Source organism: Trichinella spiralis (genome assembly GCF_000181795.1).
Source record: "Trichinella spiralis strain ISS 195 chromosome Unknown Scfld2, whole genome shotgun sequence".
Taxonomy (NCBI): Eukaryota; Metazoa; Nematoda; class Enoplea; order Trichinellida; family Trichinellidae; genus Trichinella; species Trichinella spiralis.
In genome coordinates, this window is record NW_003526941.1 from 6556125 (window position 1) to 6571851 (window position 15727).

Genomic DNA, 15727 nt, shown 5'->3' on the forward strand with positions numbered 1-15727 from the left:
CCTCCGGCATGTCTAAAACTTCAGATTTGAAAATTCAAAAATGACCTAGATAAATGGATCTCATCGCAAATCTTTACATTAAAATTTAAACATACTAGCTGCGTACGTTGACAAGAAAAGTTAATTAAACAAAAAATGTTATTTACCAAATGTCTCTGATTATGCGAAATTTGAAAAAAATAATATAACGTGATTATAAAGTTAATTAACTTTCAATCCTTCTAAAGATGAAGTCTTGCCTAATCTTAATATAATATGAAAAACAAAAAGTACAGTTTTACAGTGAAAAATATCTTACTCAATTATTACCTATTACAAATTTCGTTAATTTAATTAAACTAAGGAATAATTTCACCCTTTCGAAGTATCCATATCCCTGAATCATAGAATCACGAGAAATTATCACATTTACCTCTTCTCTTCTCTTGCTCTGCTTCGTGCTTTCCGTGATTTCGCTTTTTCTTTGTTCCATTCTTTAAACCTGTAATAATGATATTAAATCAAAACTGTTCTCACTCAATTTATCATAAAGTAGAGTTACAACAAGTACAATAATTAACTACTTTATAATTAAAAAGTAACTGTTTGCAAAATAAGTATACAAAGTTTAAAAACTATGCAGAAAAGTGGAATTGAAACGTACTGCAAACGCACCGCACGCCGTAGGCCAGCAATCAATGAAACTAAAGCCACGTAAGCGAGCGCGTCTCTGTCGAATAAAAATTTGCATACATTTTCTGGTAAACACGTCCTACTGTAGCTTCTTTTCAGTACCATGAGTAAACAAAATTTTCACGATTGTCAACCTAAAATCACAAAAAAAGCAATATATGTTATGCAATTTTACAATAATAACTATTATGTTATTTACCACCGCAAGTTATCATGGAAATGTTACAAAATAGTATATTAAATGAAGTTGCATATATGTTGGAAGTTGAGGATTGTAACGAGCTATAGCACCAAAGCAAACAAACGGCAAGACCACGCATGAAAATTTGCATTTTATCGACTTGACGCCAATCTCAGTGGTCGAATAATTTTGACGTGACTTTAACTTTGGAACTAAATTTATAACTTTAATTAATTTGATTTATTTTCGCTATCAAATAGTATGTAGATCTTAGCAGTAATGTGATCGTTTTATATTGCAAGCTTGAATCTGTCGGTTTGGCTTGACATTGACGATTGTGAAAACTATGCTTGCTTAACGTAATGAAAAGTAGGCTTTGTACTTGTTTACCAGAAATTTCATGCAAATTTTAATGCGTGGCCTTGACATTTGTTCGGCTATGAACTAACTATATAGCTCGGCACAAATCTGAACTTTTGGTATACGTAGCTGCTGTTCAGTTGAACGTACCACAAGATTAGCATTCAATTGTTTGGATTGAAACAAATATTGATTGCATTGAAATTTTCATTCTGCACCTTATTATTCATTATTAAGCAGATTTGACATTTTGAATTTTTATTTTCATTTGTGCAAAGTGACAGATGAAGTATTTACAAAAAAGATGCGCAAGTCTGCAAATGGTACTGTAGTCAAGGCTAGGCATATTGTCAATTTGTAGTAATTATCTTCATACAGATTGTGCTATAAATTCATCTGAATTTCAGCATCATTACAACGTCTTGTGCATTATTATAAAAGAATTTTTGTTTCATGCATACAATTTCCATTTGATAACTTGTGATGGCAGATTTCCATTCTGTGGAATGTCGAGAGCATGTATGTTGTAAGTAAATTAAATACACTGTCTTATTTTCCGCTGACCATAAATTGAATAGAAATATATAAATTGTTGGTGTAAATTGGATTTCCATTTGCACAATACAATTCGATCCAATTAATATAGAAGAAGAGCACCAAAATATTGAAGAAGAAATTTTTAATTGATCATTTGTGCAAATAAAGCGGTAATGTTTTTCTAAGTAGTGATTTAGATAAAATGGGAAGATAGAAAAAGAGTCACAAAAATATACCCGTCCACGGGCACGCGTCCACATGAATTGCATTCATGAATGAGTTGGAATGAAACGCAATCAGTCTGGGACGAAAAAATACACATACACACACACACTCTCTCTCTCTTTCTGTCAGGTGGCTAAGAGAAGAGAAAAGTCCAATAAATAATAACAACGTGTGCTGCTACAATTAATGCTAGTGTGCTAGTTGAACGTAAAATTATTAGTAAGTAAAAAAATGAATAATTGAAAATAGAATTGAAAAGAAAATGAAAACCCAATAGCGACGTTTGCCGTTTGTGATCAGCTTGGAGCAGCAGCAAGTGAGTGGAGATGAAGGCAGCAAAACAAAGCCATGGAGAAATACGCCCAGATAATCTTTGGACACACAGATTTGCTTTCTCAATTGGCATATTTCAGCCTCATCACCGTGTGCGTTGTTTGTTCGCTTTTCAAAATGAACGGCTGGAAAATACCCGACATGAATAGAATGACGCGTTCGTTGCACAGTTATGAAAAGCAACGACGCCGGAATTGGCAAGCGCCAGCTTCAAGAAATCAGAGATCAAAAATTGAAACAGCAACGAAGCAGGCGGAAATTGAAAAATAACCAAATTACTCATCACAAGAAAACAAGAGAAACGAACGTTATGCAAAATTAGCCATGCACGCAACGAAAAAAGAAAAAAAGAAAGGAGCAAATAATGAAGAACATTTGCATCACTTATGCACACAACGTCACAACTATGACAAATGGTACAGTAAAACAGAAATGAAGATAAAATTAAAAATAATCCATGTGCGATCATGGCAGTTGACACCAAAATTAGGAGTGAAAAGGATTATATACGAAAAATAATAATAATAATAAGCAAACGTCAGCCAACGCAACGCACAGCGAGTGAGTGCCCAAAAGCAATGGCAAGCAACAAACAGTACGATGTGCAGAGATGTGTTTAAAATATGAAGAAAAAAAGAAGTCTGCAAATTTACTGTTGCAGCTTTTCGAAAGTGCATAAAGGGAGGAAAGTATGGCATCAGGTAGGAGAGAATGAAGACTGGAAAGTCAGATGCCAATAAGTGAAAAAATGCTATTTCAACAATAAGAAAAAGAATAATAAATTAGCAGTTGTTGTGGCAGAGATGATGATGATGGACTGTGAACGACGAGCAAAGTTGGGCATAATCGTCAAATCACTGAACAATAATTTTGTTCAGTGAATATATGGACGACGACCAGCAGCAGTTCTAGCGAGAAATCGATTGTTCGCTTTTTCATTAATGACCGGCTCCAAAGGTGGTCTAGTAGTAGGACCAGGTTCTTCAGTATAGATCAGTCCTTCAACTGGATCTGTTTCAACGTATTCAAATACAAAACCCTTGGCTGTGACGGTATCATCAGCCCTGAAGCGAACCCGTAACACTGGCCCACTAGAGATGAATAAATTTGGTTGCTAAACATGGCAAAGTAATTAATATCACTGAAATAGAACAACACAATTCCGAAAGGAAAATAAATTACCTTATTTCCACAGTATCTTCCCAACCGCATCGCGTTCTCGGAATCGCCGTCGTAAATTTCGACATAATCATACTCGCAGTGCACCTCTTCTTCCAGTTCAAAGTTGGTAAACTGAATTTCCACAGACATCCCGTCCTCAGCCAACAGAGTCCATTCGCAGGCTACACGGTTTTCATAATTCGAGCCACCGTATGTAGCGTGAGAATATACATATCCAACAGTTCTCTCGGCACGAATAGTACCACCGCAAACTGCACAATAGGGAATGAAGAGAAAATTATTTGCAAAAACATGCAAAAGAAAAGAGAAGCAAAAAGTGAAAGTTCACTTCTCTCACCTGAAGTGTAATGTGCTTGAAAACCTTTGCGCTGAACACTGCTGTCAGAATGGAAAAATAGGTAAAGTTCATTTTTAGACGAGAGTATTTTTTCAGGTGCCCTTGGACCACAGTAGGTACCCAAACTTGGTGCATCCACTGATGATCCATCGTATACGTCGATTCGATCGTATGCGCAATCTTGATGCGGTTCAATTTCAAATTCAATAAAATCCTGCGTTAATATAATTTTTTCATTTCATTTCATTTTACAAGAAAAAGTAAAATACCAATTGCAGGCGATGACCAGGAGTGGTGACGAAATGCCAAACACATTCTTTGTCGTTTGGATAGTCTTCAGGATAGCCAGGACTGGTCAACTGACCAAACGCGGTATTCAGTTCAAACTTGCATCCACCTGAAGGACCTTCCCGAGAATAAAAATCACATATCCCCAAACAGCATCCGAAAAACAAAAAAGAAAAAACCCCGCTCACCTTCTTTACAATGATGACCGTCATTGGACAACACATAGCCGCTTTCACATTCGCAAACGTACGAGCCGATCATGTTCTTGCAAATTTGTTCACAACCACCATTATCAACTTCGCACTCGTCACGATCTAAAATAATCGATCGTCCAATGAGTAATTTTAGATGGATTTGAAAAAAAAAAATTTCTAATGATCCCAAGCAACAAAACAGACCGGTAAAATACACGGCCGCAAAGCCACTTTTTTGAACCGAACTATCAGTGACAAATTTGATTCGCAGATGACTCGTTTCCGATGTGAGCAGAAACTGAGGGGCAATACGACCGCAAAATTGACCGTGCACTTTGGCCACCGCCCCTTCCGCATCTACGCTGGTCACTTTCACATAGTCGTATTCACAGTTTGTCTACAAGCAATTTGCACAGCATGCACTGATGGAACAATCACAAATTATTCGAATTTTTATACCAAAACTCCTTCTAAATCGAAATGAGTAAAGTTGAGAAAGATGCGATACTGAGAATGGGCTTTGATTTCCCAAACGCAACGCTTTTTGTTCGGATACAAGTTTGGAAAATTTGGACTCGTCAAACTTCCATTTTCGCCTTTCAAATACCCACCGCACGCATCTGCAAGACGAACAAAAAGCAATTATTATTAAAGGGGGAAAGTAATGGGAAAAAAGATGTTCATTTGAAATTCACCTTCGCAACTTTTGCCATCACTGTGAAGCTCATAACCAATATCACATTCGCAACGATAACTGCCCAGCGTATTCACGCATTTGTGATGACAACCGTGATTTGTAGTTTTGCATTCATCGAATTCTGACAAAAAGAAAAACAAGAGATAAAATTTTGAATGGATGCAACTCCAAACCAACTACAAGATTCGCTGCGGTTTTTTAATTTACCTTTGATAAAGTTGAACGAAAATCCATATTTCTCCACCGAAGCATCGCTAACGAAACGGACGCGCATTTTATTGGTCGTCGATTTAATGTTCTCCGGAAGCGAGTAGCCACAAAGGCGAGCAATTAAAGGTGAATCTTCATCATGGCCATCACGAAATTCCAAAAAATCATAAATACAATCTTCATGTTGTTCTAACTAAAGAACAGTACTGTATAAAATAAAGCAAAAGAAAAATTCTCATAAATGAAATAAAATAAAATCTAAGCACTTGGAACATTGTGAAAATTATTGCCACTTGATACTCTTCTGGAACAGTGATCGTCCAAACGCAGTCGCTGTTTGGTGTATAATCGTATGGATAATTTGGATTCTCTATGACGCCACTGTCGGCAGTGAAATTTCCACCACAATGAACTTAAAATATTCAAAAAAATATATGCATGTATACACAGAAAATATAAGTAAAACAACGATAATAAATGTATATACAGATTCAACTAAAGTTTGTGGAAAAAACAAAATTACCATGATAAACTGCAGCAAATCCGCGTTTCTTTTTCTTTTCTTTTAACAAATTCTTTTTTGGTATTTCTTCTGCTGTCGCTTGATACTGTATCCATAATCTGTTCGATTCACTTGAAATCAGTATTGGTTCGTTGAAACGTCCACAATAACGACCTGAATACAGTTGAAAATATCAGTAGTTTCAAGTCAAATTATATGGAATGAAAATTTTTTCTATTTTAATGTAATTCCTTTTACCAATTAAAGGGGATTTGTTGTGATGACCATCACGCACTTCGATGCTATTTTCAGGTCCACAATCAACATTCTCTGGCAATAAAACTGAGGTCAAATTTAAAATTATTCGATGACCCTTTGGTGCGTTGATCCGCCAATGACAAAGCAACGCATCGTTGTGTTTTGCTTTGCTATCGTAATCTGGAGAAGCAAAGCTACCACTTTCTTCTAGAAATGTCTGCCCACATTCTGAAAGTATAGCATCATATCAACTGTGGAATAGTTGAATTACTTTCACAGAAATACAAAACGACGAAATGAAATTATTTTGGTATTTTATATTTTGTTGAAATAATCTAAACTGACACATTAAAAAAAATCGTTCGATTGACTCTTCTTATAGCAACAGCTTAAACTGCAGACATTTCAATGAAAATAAAATAAAATAAAATAAAATTCATCATCGAAAACAGAAATTTAAACTGCTTTCAAATATATATACATATATATAATTTGAGGCTGCTTGCCCACTCTGCTGCCAAAGAGAAGATTGAAAAACACAAAAAGCAAAATTTTTAAAGAACAAAAAAACAAATGCAAAAAAATAATAATACTTACTGGAACATTTGTAAAGTGAATTGGTTTGAATGATGTCTCCTGGACTGAGTCGGATGCGTTGGCCAATTTCAGGCCTTTCCAAAGTGACAGAGTCCGGCTTGGGCAAAATCGTGTCCAGATACATTGCCCTGGAGAAAGTATCTCGAGCGTAGTGCATAATGCTAGCGAAATCGTAGCCTTGGCCGAGAGAATTCACTTCGGATGATTTAAGCTTTTCAAAATTGTAATCTTGACCTGAAATGAAACGAAATGAAAAATGAAATCAACTTCAACTGCAAGAAATTATCAATTTTACAAACCTTGTTGAATGTTCTTGTAAAAGATATCTACAAATTGATCTCTATCGGGTCTGGTATGCTCGTGCCAGAATCCGACAACATGGCCCAACTCGTGCACAACAATGCCAAATTTGTCACAATTTTTTCCAATAGATATCGCTTGTGGACCTTCACCACGTTTGCCCACAAATGAACAGCACCTTAAAATAAGAAACAAAAGAAAACCAAATCAAAATATACCAAATTAAACTAACAAACTACACGACAAATCATTACCCACAGTCGGCTATTGTAAATACGATATAGCTGAAATCTTCCGAAGTACGAGGAACGAATGAAAGACAAGTGTAATTTTCCCAATGATTCATTGCACGCCGAAAAAGAGCATGGTGTTCACCTTCAATTTTGCAAACACTTAATTAATGATTGTATTTCTGAAATTTTTCTTTAATTTCCATGCTAACAACAACAATTTTTCCACAATTAAAATAACTTTTGCTTAATTATAAATTATTTTTAGCACATTTCAATAAAAAAAACCAAATAGCAAACATTATTCTAATGAGATCAGCGAACAGTGCAGCTCGAGCTCAATAAAAACTGACAGATGATCAGGAAATTTTTCAAAAAAAAATCAAACATTAAATGAATCTGAATCGAATTAATTATTGTAATTTGTAAAACTTCCAAGTGAAAAAATTTGTAAAAATTTACCACTAAAATTTGCCAATATTTCATAAGGAATGACACCATTTTCCCACAAACGTTCAGATCTGGCTGTAGCAGCGCGTCGTACTCTTTTCCGATTTCTTCGCTTAATATTAGTACAACTGCAAAAAGTAAAAAATTTGAAAACAATGAAATCTGCAATATTTTCTTTTTCCACTTTTGAAATTTAAATATTCAAATTTTAATCGAAGTAAAACCATACCTGCTTTTCTTGTTGTCGTCGTTGTTGCACGATCTGCTGTGGTGACGACGATGCAACCTTTGCAATTGCTCACTGTTCGATTGGGCGGTGGTCTTATTGTCAACAAGAGGCATCGTCGTCTTCTTCTCCTTCTTCTGATGATGATGATGATCTTCCATTGCTAACGCTGTTTTCGACAACGCAACACTTCTGAGGTGACGAATTTCGTTCACCTCTTCATGCGTCAAAGCTATATCCGCCAAAAATCCACCTAGATTAAAAAAAAATTGATAAATGAAAATTCTCATCCAAAAAAAGTCACGTTCGAAGAAATGAAAGAATTGAATTTGAATTATTGATTTTAAATTGAACATGATCGCCGGCAAGAATTTAATTCGAAATAAATCTAAAGTGAACAATTGAAACTCGTGCTACATTTGCCAACGTCAGTCGATCAGGATTCGTTCGTCTGTGGCAGTTTTATTTCAATTTATTAAATCCGCTTCATTTAATTTCAGTTGAACAATTTCAACCTTTGATTTGTGGCAGCATTTTGTGACAATAATTCAGTATTAGATTTGAAATTTATCATTCTGGCAGTCGGTTGTTAAATGCGCTGCTAAATCGAAACAATATGTCAAATCGAATAAAGTTGCGGTTATTCATTTGGAACAATCAAAATGTACATATTCCAATTTGCGTTCAACAGAAGAACAATTTCAAAGTAGCCGCATGTGAAAGCAACATAAGAGCAAACTTTCTTAAGTTGAATTGTTTTCCCCTGTGTTTCCCTTTTTCACTGAATATTGTAATAATAATAATAATAATTTGAAGAAACATAAATAAATAAATAAGCCAAGTTAAGCAATTACTGTCAAAGTTGATAAAGTGAAATCGGTCATCAAATGGTAAAAGTGTGTGGTGTGTGGTTTGCTTTGGTCAGGCTTTTCATGTTCTGAGCCCAAAAAAAAGACAAAACCAGTCCAGGCATCATCAATGCAACCAACAACCCCTGAAGGGAAACAGTAGAACAATATCTGCCCACAAAAGGTAGAGCCCGGTTCGGTTAGAGGCCGCCCTTTACAGATTTTCCGCCTGAATTGCACGCGAAAAATGAACAGCAAACGATGAGAAGAAAATTTCTTTCCTTTTAATACCCGCGCTCTCAACCGACCAATTATATTGCAATCAATTGGACCAGTGAGAAATGTCATTTTACATCAGAAGAAAAACTGAACCCTTGGAAAATGTTGGAAGATCGATTTTGAAGAAATTGCATCAAAGCGGCCAGTTTTTATACAAGCTAACCATACATGACCGACCAACCACACTGATAGCCGGCTTAATTTCAGGCAGGGGTTAATTTTCAATTTCACCATTGACAACCACAGAGGCAACAACGCACTTGTAAGCTTCAAATTCAATAATATTCTTACACTGATCATCTACTCTGTGAGAAACACCACTTCCACCTACTTTATTATATGTATTTTTTTTCCTTTTCATTCTCTACAAGATTGGCCAAACATTTGATCAATTACGGTATTTGGGAAATGATTCAAAAATGAAAAAATTAATTTAAATGAATTCCTTATTTTCTCTCGAACTTTTTAATCACCTCTCAACGTAGAGTACAGAAATAAGAAAAAGATAAAGATAACAAGTGCTTCCTCATTGAATAGCTGTGTATATGCAAAATTTGTTCACATTATGAATGATTATTAGAAAAACTTCAACAACCAAATGTAATTCGATTAACAGTTTAATGTACTTTTCACTTCATCCCCTCTCTTACCTAATCTACGACGATTGTTCACAAAAAATTATACAAGAAAAGAACGAGTATAATAAAACAAATAAAATGCGTTTGGAGAAAAGTAGGCAGAAATGAAAACCACAAAAAAAGCAACCACCACCACAGTAAGAAGATGACTGACGTGCTGTAAAATTTGCATCACGCCACCGAAAATTTGGGGAGAAAAAAACGTCACATGAGCTTGTTTTATCGAACTGTCAAAGCGTGTTGTCAACACAAAAGAAAAAATTTTTAAATTCACTATCACCCTCTCTCAAATAATAAATAATAAAACTGAGAATGATCAGTGCTAAATTAAAAGCAGATCAAGGGGATTAATTTCAAAAAAAAAAGATCAACGCGTGAAAATGCAAATTTCTTTCTTCTACGTGTACGTACCTGCTTTGCAGACGTCCAAGTACAAGTCGTTCGAACTGAGATATGGAAATCGTAATGTCAACAATTCGTCCATGGTCCATTTTCTGCTTTGACCAACAACAGCCAACAACAACGACACGAACAATGGAAAATTGGAAATGCCGTGATTGAAAACTGACATTGACAGCATGATGATGATGATGATGATGAAAATGTTCAGATGTTATAAATAATTTTGTCGTGAACGTTCACAGAATATGCAAATAAAGATGAAAAGAACAATTCAGCAAACAATGCTGCTGCTTCACTGCGGTCGAACAAAAAATGCCAAGCCGCTTTATTAGTCGGAGAAAGGAAGTTTGTTAAAATATTTTCTCCACAATAATTTCTTGTCCTCGCTGTCCAGCCAAAGCTAATGATAGAAAAATAAATAAAATAAATAACTGCATAATAAAATTTCAAATTAAATTTACAAGTGAAAAAAAAAATATAAAATGAAACAAATGAACAAATAAACTTTAATATCAAATTAGTGATGATCAAGTAAAAAAAGAAAATGACGCGATATAAGGAAAATTTGGAAAATCCTCCTCACTCACACACATACATACACACAACACGGTTGATTTGGAACAAGTGGAAATAAAAATAATAATTTATTTGAGAATAAAAATCACAAAATAACAATAATAATAATAAAAAATAACCAATGATGACGTTGCTGACCTAGCCAGGGTCGACAGCGGCTCATTTCCATTGTCTTTCAAAAGCTAGGCTAACAACAGGTGCTCAACTTATAATAATAATAATTATTATTATTATTGCTCCAATGAAGAAGATGAAGATGAAGAAGAGGAAATATATAGCAGCAATTTGTCAAGTTGTAATTTTTACCTCTGATCAGAGATATCAGAAAAAAGCAAACCTCGATATAAGCATCAGACCCATGACATGAGCAAAAAGAAGAACAAAGAAGCGAAAAGAAAATAAAAACGCTTGTGCACTTGCGCGTTCAGTAAGCACAAAACGTTGCCCACGCAACGTCACATTATATTCTGATCAGCCTCCTTCAAGAATTCACGACTTCAGCGCCATCTATCCACCACTACTCTCTTCCATATTCTCTATTCCTTTTTGCTGCTTTTCTATTCAATATTGAAATTCATTTTTTTTCAAAATATTTCAATAATTACACATTACAAATAATAATAAATGTACATTTTTGAAAATTAAAAAAAAATAAAACATCTTCAACTCCACTTCAATGGGCTGCTTCCATTCTTTGTCTTTTTTCAAAGACAATTCAAATATCAATTTACTTTTTGAATAGAATAACTACTATGCATAAGTATGCTTTTCCCATATTCAACTGAGATATTGAAGAAAAACGCTCTTCTCTCTCTCTCTATCTCGTTCCCTTTGACAACTTGCGCCACAGTAATCAATCGATAATAGTATCAGTAACATGAAAATCTTAGACGGATTTTCAAGATTGACTGACATTCGTCACCGCATCATGCAGAATCAGCCCGTCAAAATGATGACATATGTATCAAATGGAGGTTAATCACCAACACCCCCAAGGCCGTCTCATCAGCTGAACACGGCACGACGAATAATTATATACGAAATGTTGTGATGATTCAGAGAAATATTCTTTTTTATTGTTTCAGAAAAAATTAATATATTTCCCATTAAATATACACACACTGGCAACATTAACTTCATCACACACACACACACACAAAGAACTGATTGCATCAACAATGAATAAATAAATGATAAAATTTTTCAAATAACAAAAAAATATCCGACATTTAAATTGAAAATTATTGCAAATATCTGTGACAAGCTAATATGATATGTTAAGCTGTTTTGAAATGGACAATAAAAGATTCTTCATTTGTTCACTCGAATGTTGTTATAATTATTAAATTTAAAAAAAAACTTCAACAAGCAAATCTGCCAAAACTAACCCCTCCCCCACCAAACAAATTTCGAAATAAGAATATCTCATTTACAAGAAATTATGCAAATTTTTCAATTATCACCATTTGATAGCATACCTATGGTTCGTGGTGGTCTTTACATAAAATATAAAGAGAGAAAAGACAGAGTGTGTAAACAAGGAGAATAAAGCTGAGCAAGTAAAACAATTCGAGCAATGAAATTTGATTTATTAATGCTATCAAAATAAGAAGAAGAAGAAGCTCGAGTGTTGATTGACGACCGGATCGCTTATATGAAAAGTTGTCAAAATAAAAAGGCAAAGTGAAAAAATGTTGCACGATAATATTCAAAGCATTCTTCTAGAGCAAACAATTTCAAAAATGCACCCAATAAATAAAACATCACAAATGAATATTCATCAATTCATAATTCGTCAAAAAAAATTTCAATTTTTTCTATATTCTATTATTAATTTTTTTTCTTTTACAGTCAAATATTTGATGGTGAAATTGATCAGTGTTGTTTCGTTTTTCTGATTTGACAATATTCAAGTTGTAAAGCATCAATAAAAATTAATTAATTTTGTCAACATCAACATGTTCTGTCAAAAAAGCACGCTGAAAGTATTAATAATCATTTCCAATAATCAATTTGCCAAATTTGATCGAAACTCTTCTCCTTTTATACACTTTGATTCAAGAAAAGGGAATAATTGGGAAAATTTGAAAAAGCATTCGTCAAATTTACAACCACGTCAATCCCGCCTATATCAAAAATTCAACTACTAAAAAAAACATTGAAAATAATTATTCTCAACTATTTTTGATAAGATCTCAACTAAAGTAGTGTTCAATGTAAATAATGCTGTGGAAAAAAAAAGAAGAGAAACAAAAAAATAATGTTAATAGTTATTATATAATTTTCAGCACAAATTTTGAAAAGAAAAAATTCAGATCAAGTTCAACAAGTCTTTTTTTTTGCCGTTGAACATTTTTCTATTGACAAAACAATTCACCCAAATTTAATGAACAAGAATGTTGTATAGTTTCAACACAAAAAAATAAATAATTAGAAAAAAACAACAACAACAACAACATTACATGCCGATGAACATCCAAGATAAAATTCAAACTGTGCTCAACAACTACGTCAAAGTAACAGGTCGGTTAAATGTCAGCCATCTGCTTACGTACGAATTTATTCTATCACTGCCCCTTCAATTCAACGAAATCACATACCAATTTGTGAAAATAAATTGAACAATTAAATTCTACACATCTATCCGGTAACGATTTTAAAAAATCATCACAATACATAAAAACATCTACAACTTGACCACATCGATCGATAACGACATTTGTTCACATTCACTCCTGTTCAGAAGAATTATACTATTGAAGAAAATTCAAATACTTTCACAAGAACACGTGTATCATGCAAAAAATTCAACAAAATATAAAAATAGTTTAAAAAATAAAGAAAAAATATCTGAATTAATTGCATGTTTGCTTAACTGATTCATTTCAATGGAATTTGAATTTGAAATCAACTTTCCAACTCAACTCAAATAAACCAACTAATCTAGTTGAAAACCAAAAAAAATATTCCAATATCAAAATTAAAATAAAAATACAACAAACTTACCGATTTTCAATATCAATGCAAGCGAGAACACGATTCAGTTCTTCCATATTCGTTTCTGAAATACCATCATTTAAAAAAACACTTTCAAAATACGCATAACTTTACATGCGTGCGGTGATGATGTTTTACTGTACTTACAGTATACAAATTTGTCAGTGATATATTATTCAAATAACGACGACATTTCAGTATATTTACGTCATCATTTCTGAAAATATTTTTAAAAAAATTATACCGGTTTAAATACTATTCAAAAAGTAGAAATAAAAATGTGCACACGTGCAACGTTTCATTCCACATTTTCAAAAAATAAAATAAGCTTCAGTTTTTTCATTTTTATATTTCGTTTAATCTTTCGGCAAATTCAAGAACAACATATTAAACAACAGATAAAAATGCAACAACGCGGTGAACAGTCACAGTTCACTAGCATGCAAATGAGTGGGCATCAATTCTTTAATTCGGCTGACGAATTCGGACTTTTCTGTACACGCTTTACAAACTTCTCCCCAATCGTCCAAAATCTTTTTCAACTCTTTCACACGCAATTTGTTCAAATCCACCGTTTTCCAGTCGATGGATTTATCTTCAAAGCAGAAAATGCTATTAGTAAACATTTTTATAAAATTAAATGAACAAAATTACCATATCTGAGTTCACAAATTTGACTATCCTTTTGCTTCAGTCGTTCGCACACCTTTTCCGGAGGCATTGACCAACTTAACGGTTTAACAACTTCATTCATAATATTTGAAGCCGATTCCGGCAACGCACCAATGTAATAACACTTAATAAAATCAAAAAATCAAAACTACAGAATTGCTGAATCAAGAAAACACTATTTTATAAAAAATTAAATTTTCAATCACATTTAAGAAACCTATTAATGAAAATATAGTAGGAAAACGACGCAACGAAACAATATAATCTATTTCAAATTCGTCCATTTAATTTCTCTTATAATTACTAAATATAAATGCAAAAATAAATAACAAAGATTTTTTCTTTCCACCATAATAAAGATTGCAAATTATTTAATATTTTAAAATAAAATTAACATTTCAGATTTATCCTAATAATAAACATTTTCAAATTTCAATATTATATTCAACATTCTCAAATATAGATAATCATTAAACTACACTACCATGATTGAAATAATTTTGAAGAGTAAAATATGTGTGTAAAACATAAAAATACTTACAAAACGGTGATCCTTTCCGCCTGTTGATGCACATGTTTTCTTCAAAAATCCTTCCAGCTTTTTGATGTCCGTCAATGTGTCAGGAGGACATTTTGAAATAAATTTTTCCAAAAATTTAATACAAACTAAAAACCAAAGCTTTAAAATTATTTAAAAAAATTAAAACGATTCAATATAATTCACCTTCGCAATCACCTTCCCGAAGAGAATCAGAAGTATTAAATAAAAAAAGCGAAACACTAATTAAGAACCAAAAATTCATGATGACCATCTAACTAATAACACACCAACCAGGCACTTTAAAAGCATTTCACTGCTAATGCAACGTCATTCTTTTGTAGACAATGTCTTGATTATCAATTATTTTGTAAAGGTAAATTTTAAAATGAAGTTAAAAAAATGTTTAAAATTTATAAAAATTGATAAATTATGCATATCACTCGATTGCTAATAACATATTACTGGTTCAGCTAGACGAAGCCAGATTAAAAAAACAAATTTGAAATAAAATCATATTATTAAAAATGTAACAAATATTTGAAAAAACAATTAAATTTTACAAATTTTATAAATTTTATGATTCAAATTTTTTTAAATTTTGTCTCCTTTCTGAAACATTTGCTAAAAGCACCATACTGTATGAACTTGCACACAAATTATTACTGTATAACATTTAGTAGTTTTGTTGACGCACTTCAAAATCTGGCAAGCTGGTAATAAGTATATAATTATGATTTTCTAAAAAAGCTTTATCTGTATTATTTTAGTCGGCGCTATTCAATTTCCAGAGCTTACTTTGTGTATTTTTATTACTGATATGCACGTGTACATATATTCATTCGTTTTTCCCAAAATTATTGGATAGTCACAAAAAAGGGTTAGTAAAATATTGCTGACTGTCAATTTAAAGTTTAATTCAATTTACGATTTATAGGTTTACTGGTGTTTTTTGGAAGTGCGCGAGAATCGGTAAAATCACTCTGAAGTGCTCATCA

At 33.0% G+C, this 15727-nt stretch overlaps 4 protein-coding genes across 4 annotated transcripts; all 4 read right to left on the reverse strand.

Moving 5' to 3' along the window:
- Positions 1-309: 309 nt before the first annotated feature.
- Tsp_06081a (conserved hypothetical protein) lies at positions 310-472 on the reverse strand (the record flags this gene model as incomplete). The annotated part of the gene is made up of 1 exon (XM_003380293.1): positions 310-472. A coding segment is annotated over exon 1 (163 nt), but the record flags the coding sequence as incomplete, so codon positions are not given.
- Positions 473-3182: 2710 nt separating this feature from the next.
- Tsp_06080 (putative CUB domain protein) lies at positions 3183-8313 on the reverse strand. The gene is made up of 18 exons (XM_003380294.1): positions 8295-8313; positions 7783-8032; positions 7566-7681; positions 7128-7248; positions 6873-7051; positions 6574-6807; positions 5977-6204; positions 5740-5892; positions 5483-5628; positions 5214-5409; positions 5005-5127; positions 4769-4929; positions 4514-4706; positions 4295-4429; positions 4097-4224; positions 3828-4041; positions 3491-3741; positions 3183-3422 (listed from the first exon to the last, which is right to left on the reverse strand). The coding sequence occupies exons 1-18, from the start codon at positions 8311-8313 to the stop codon at positions 3183-3185; spliced, it is 3087 nt and encodes a 1028-aa protein (XP_003380342.1).
- A 308-nt stretch (positions 8314-8621) lies between these two features.
- On the reverse strand, positions 8622-8975 carry Tsp_06079 (hypothetical protein). The gene has a single exon (XM_003380295.1). The coding sequence runs from the start codon at positions 8973-8975 to the stop codon at positions 8622-8624; it is 354 nt and encodes a 117-aa protein (XP_003380343.1).
- A 3686-nt stretch (positions 8976-12661) lies between these two features.
- Tsp_06078 (protein ARMET) lies at positions 12662-15563 on the reverse strand. The gene is made up of 7 exons (XM_003380296.1): positions 15528-15563; positions 14733-14870; positions 14174-14315; positions 13949-14114; positions 13705-13736; positions 13529-13583; positions 12662-12668 (listed from the first exon to the last, which is right to left on the reverse strand). Exons 1-7 carry the CDS (start codon positions 15561-15563, stop codon positions 12662-12664), a joined length of 576 nt encoding a protein of 191 aa, XP_003380344.1.
- Between the last annotated feature and the right edge of the window lie 164 nt (positions 15564-15727).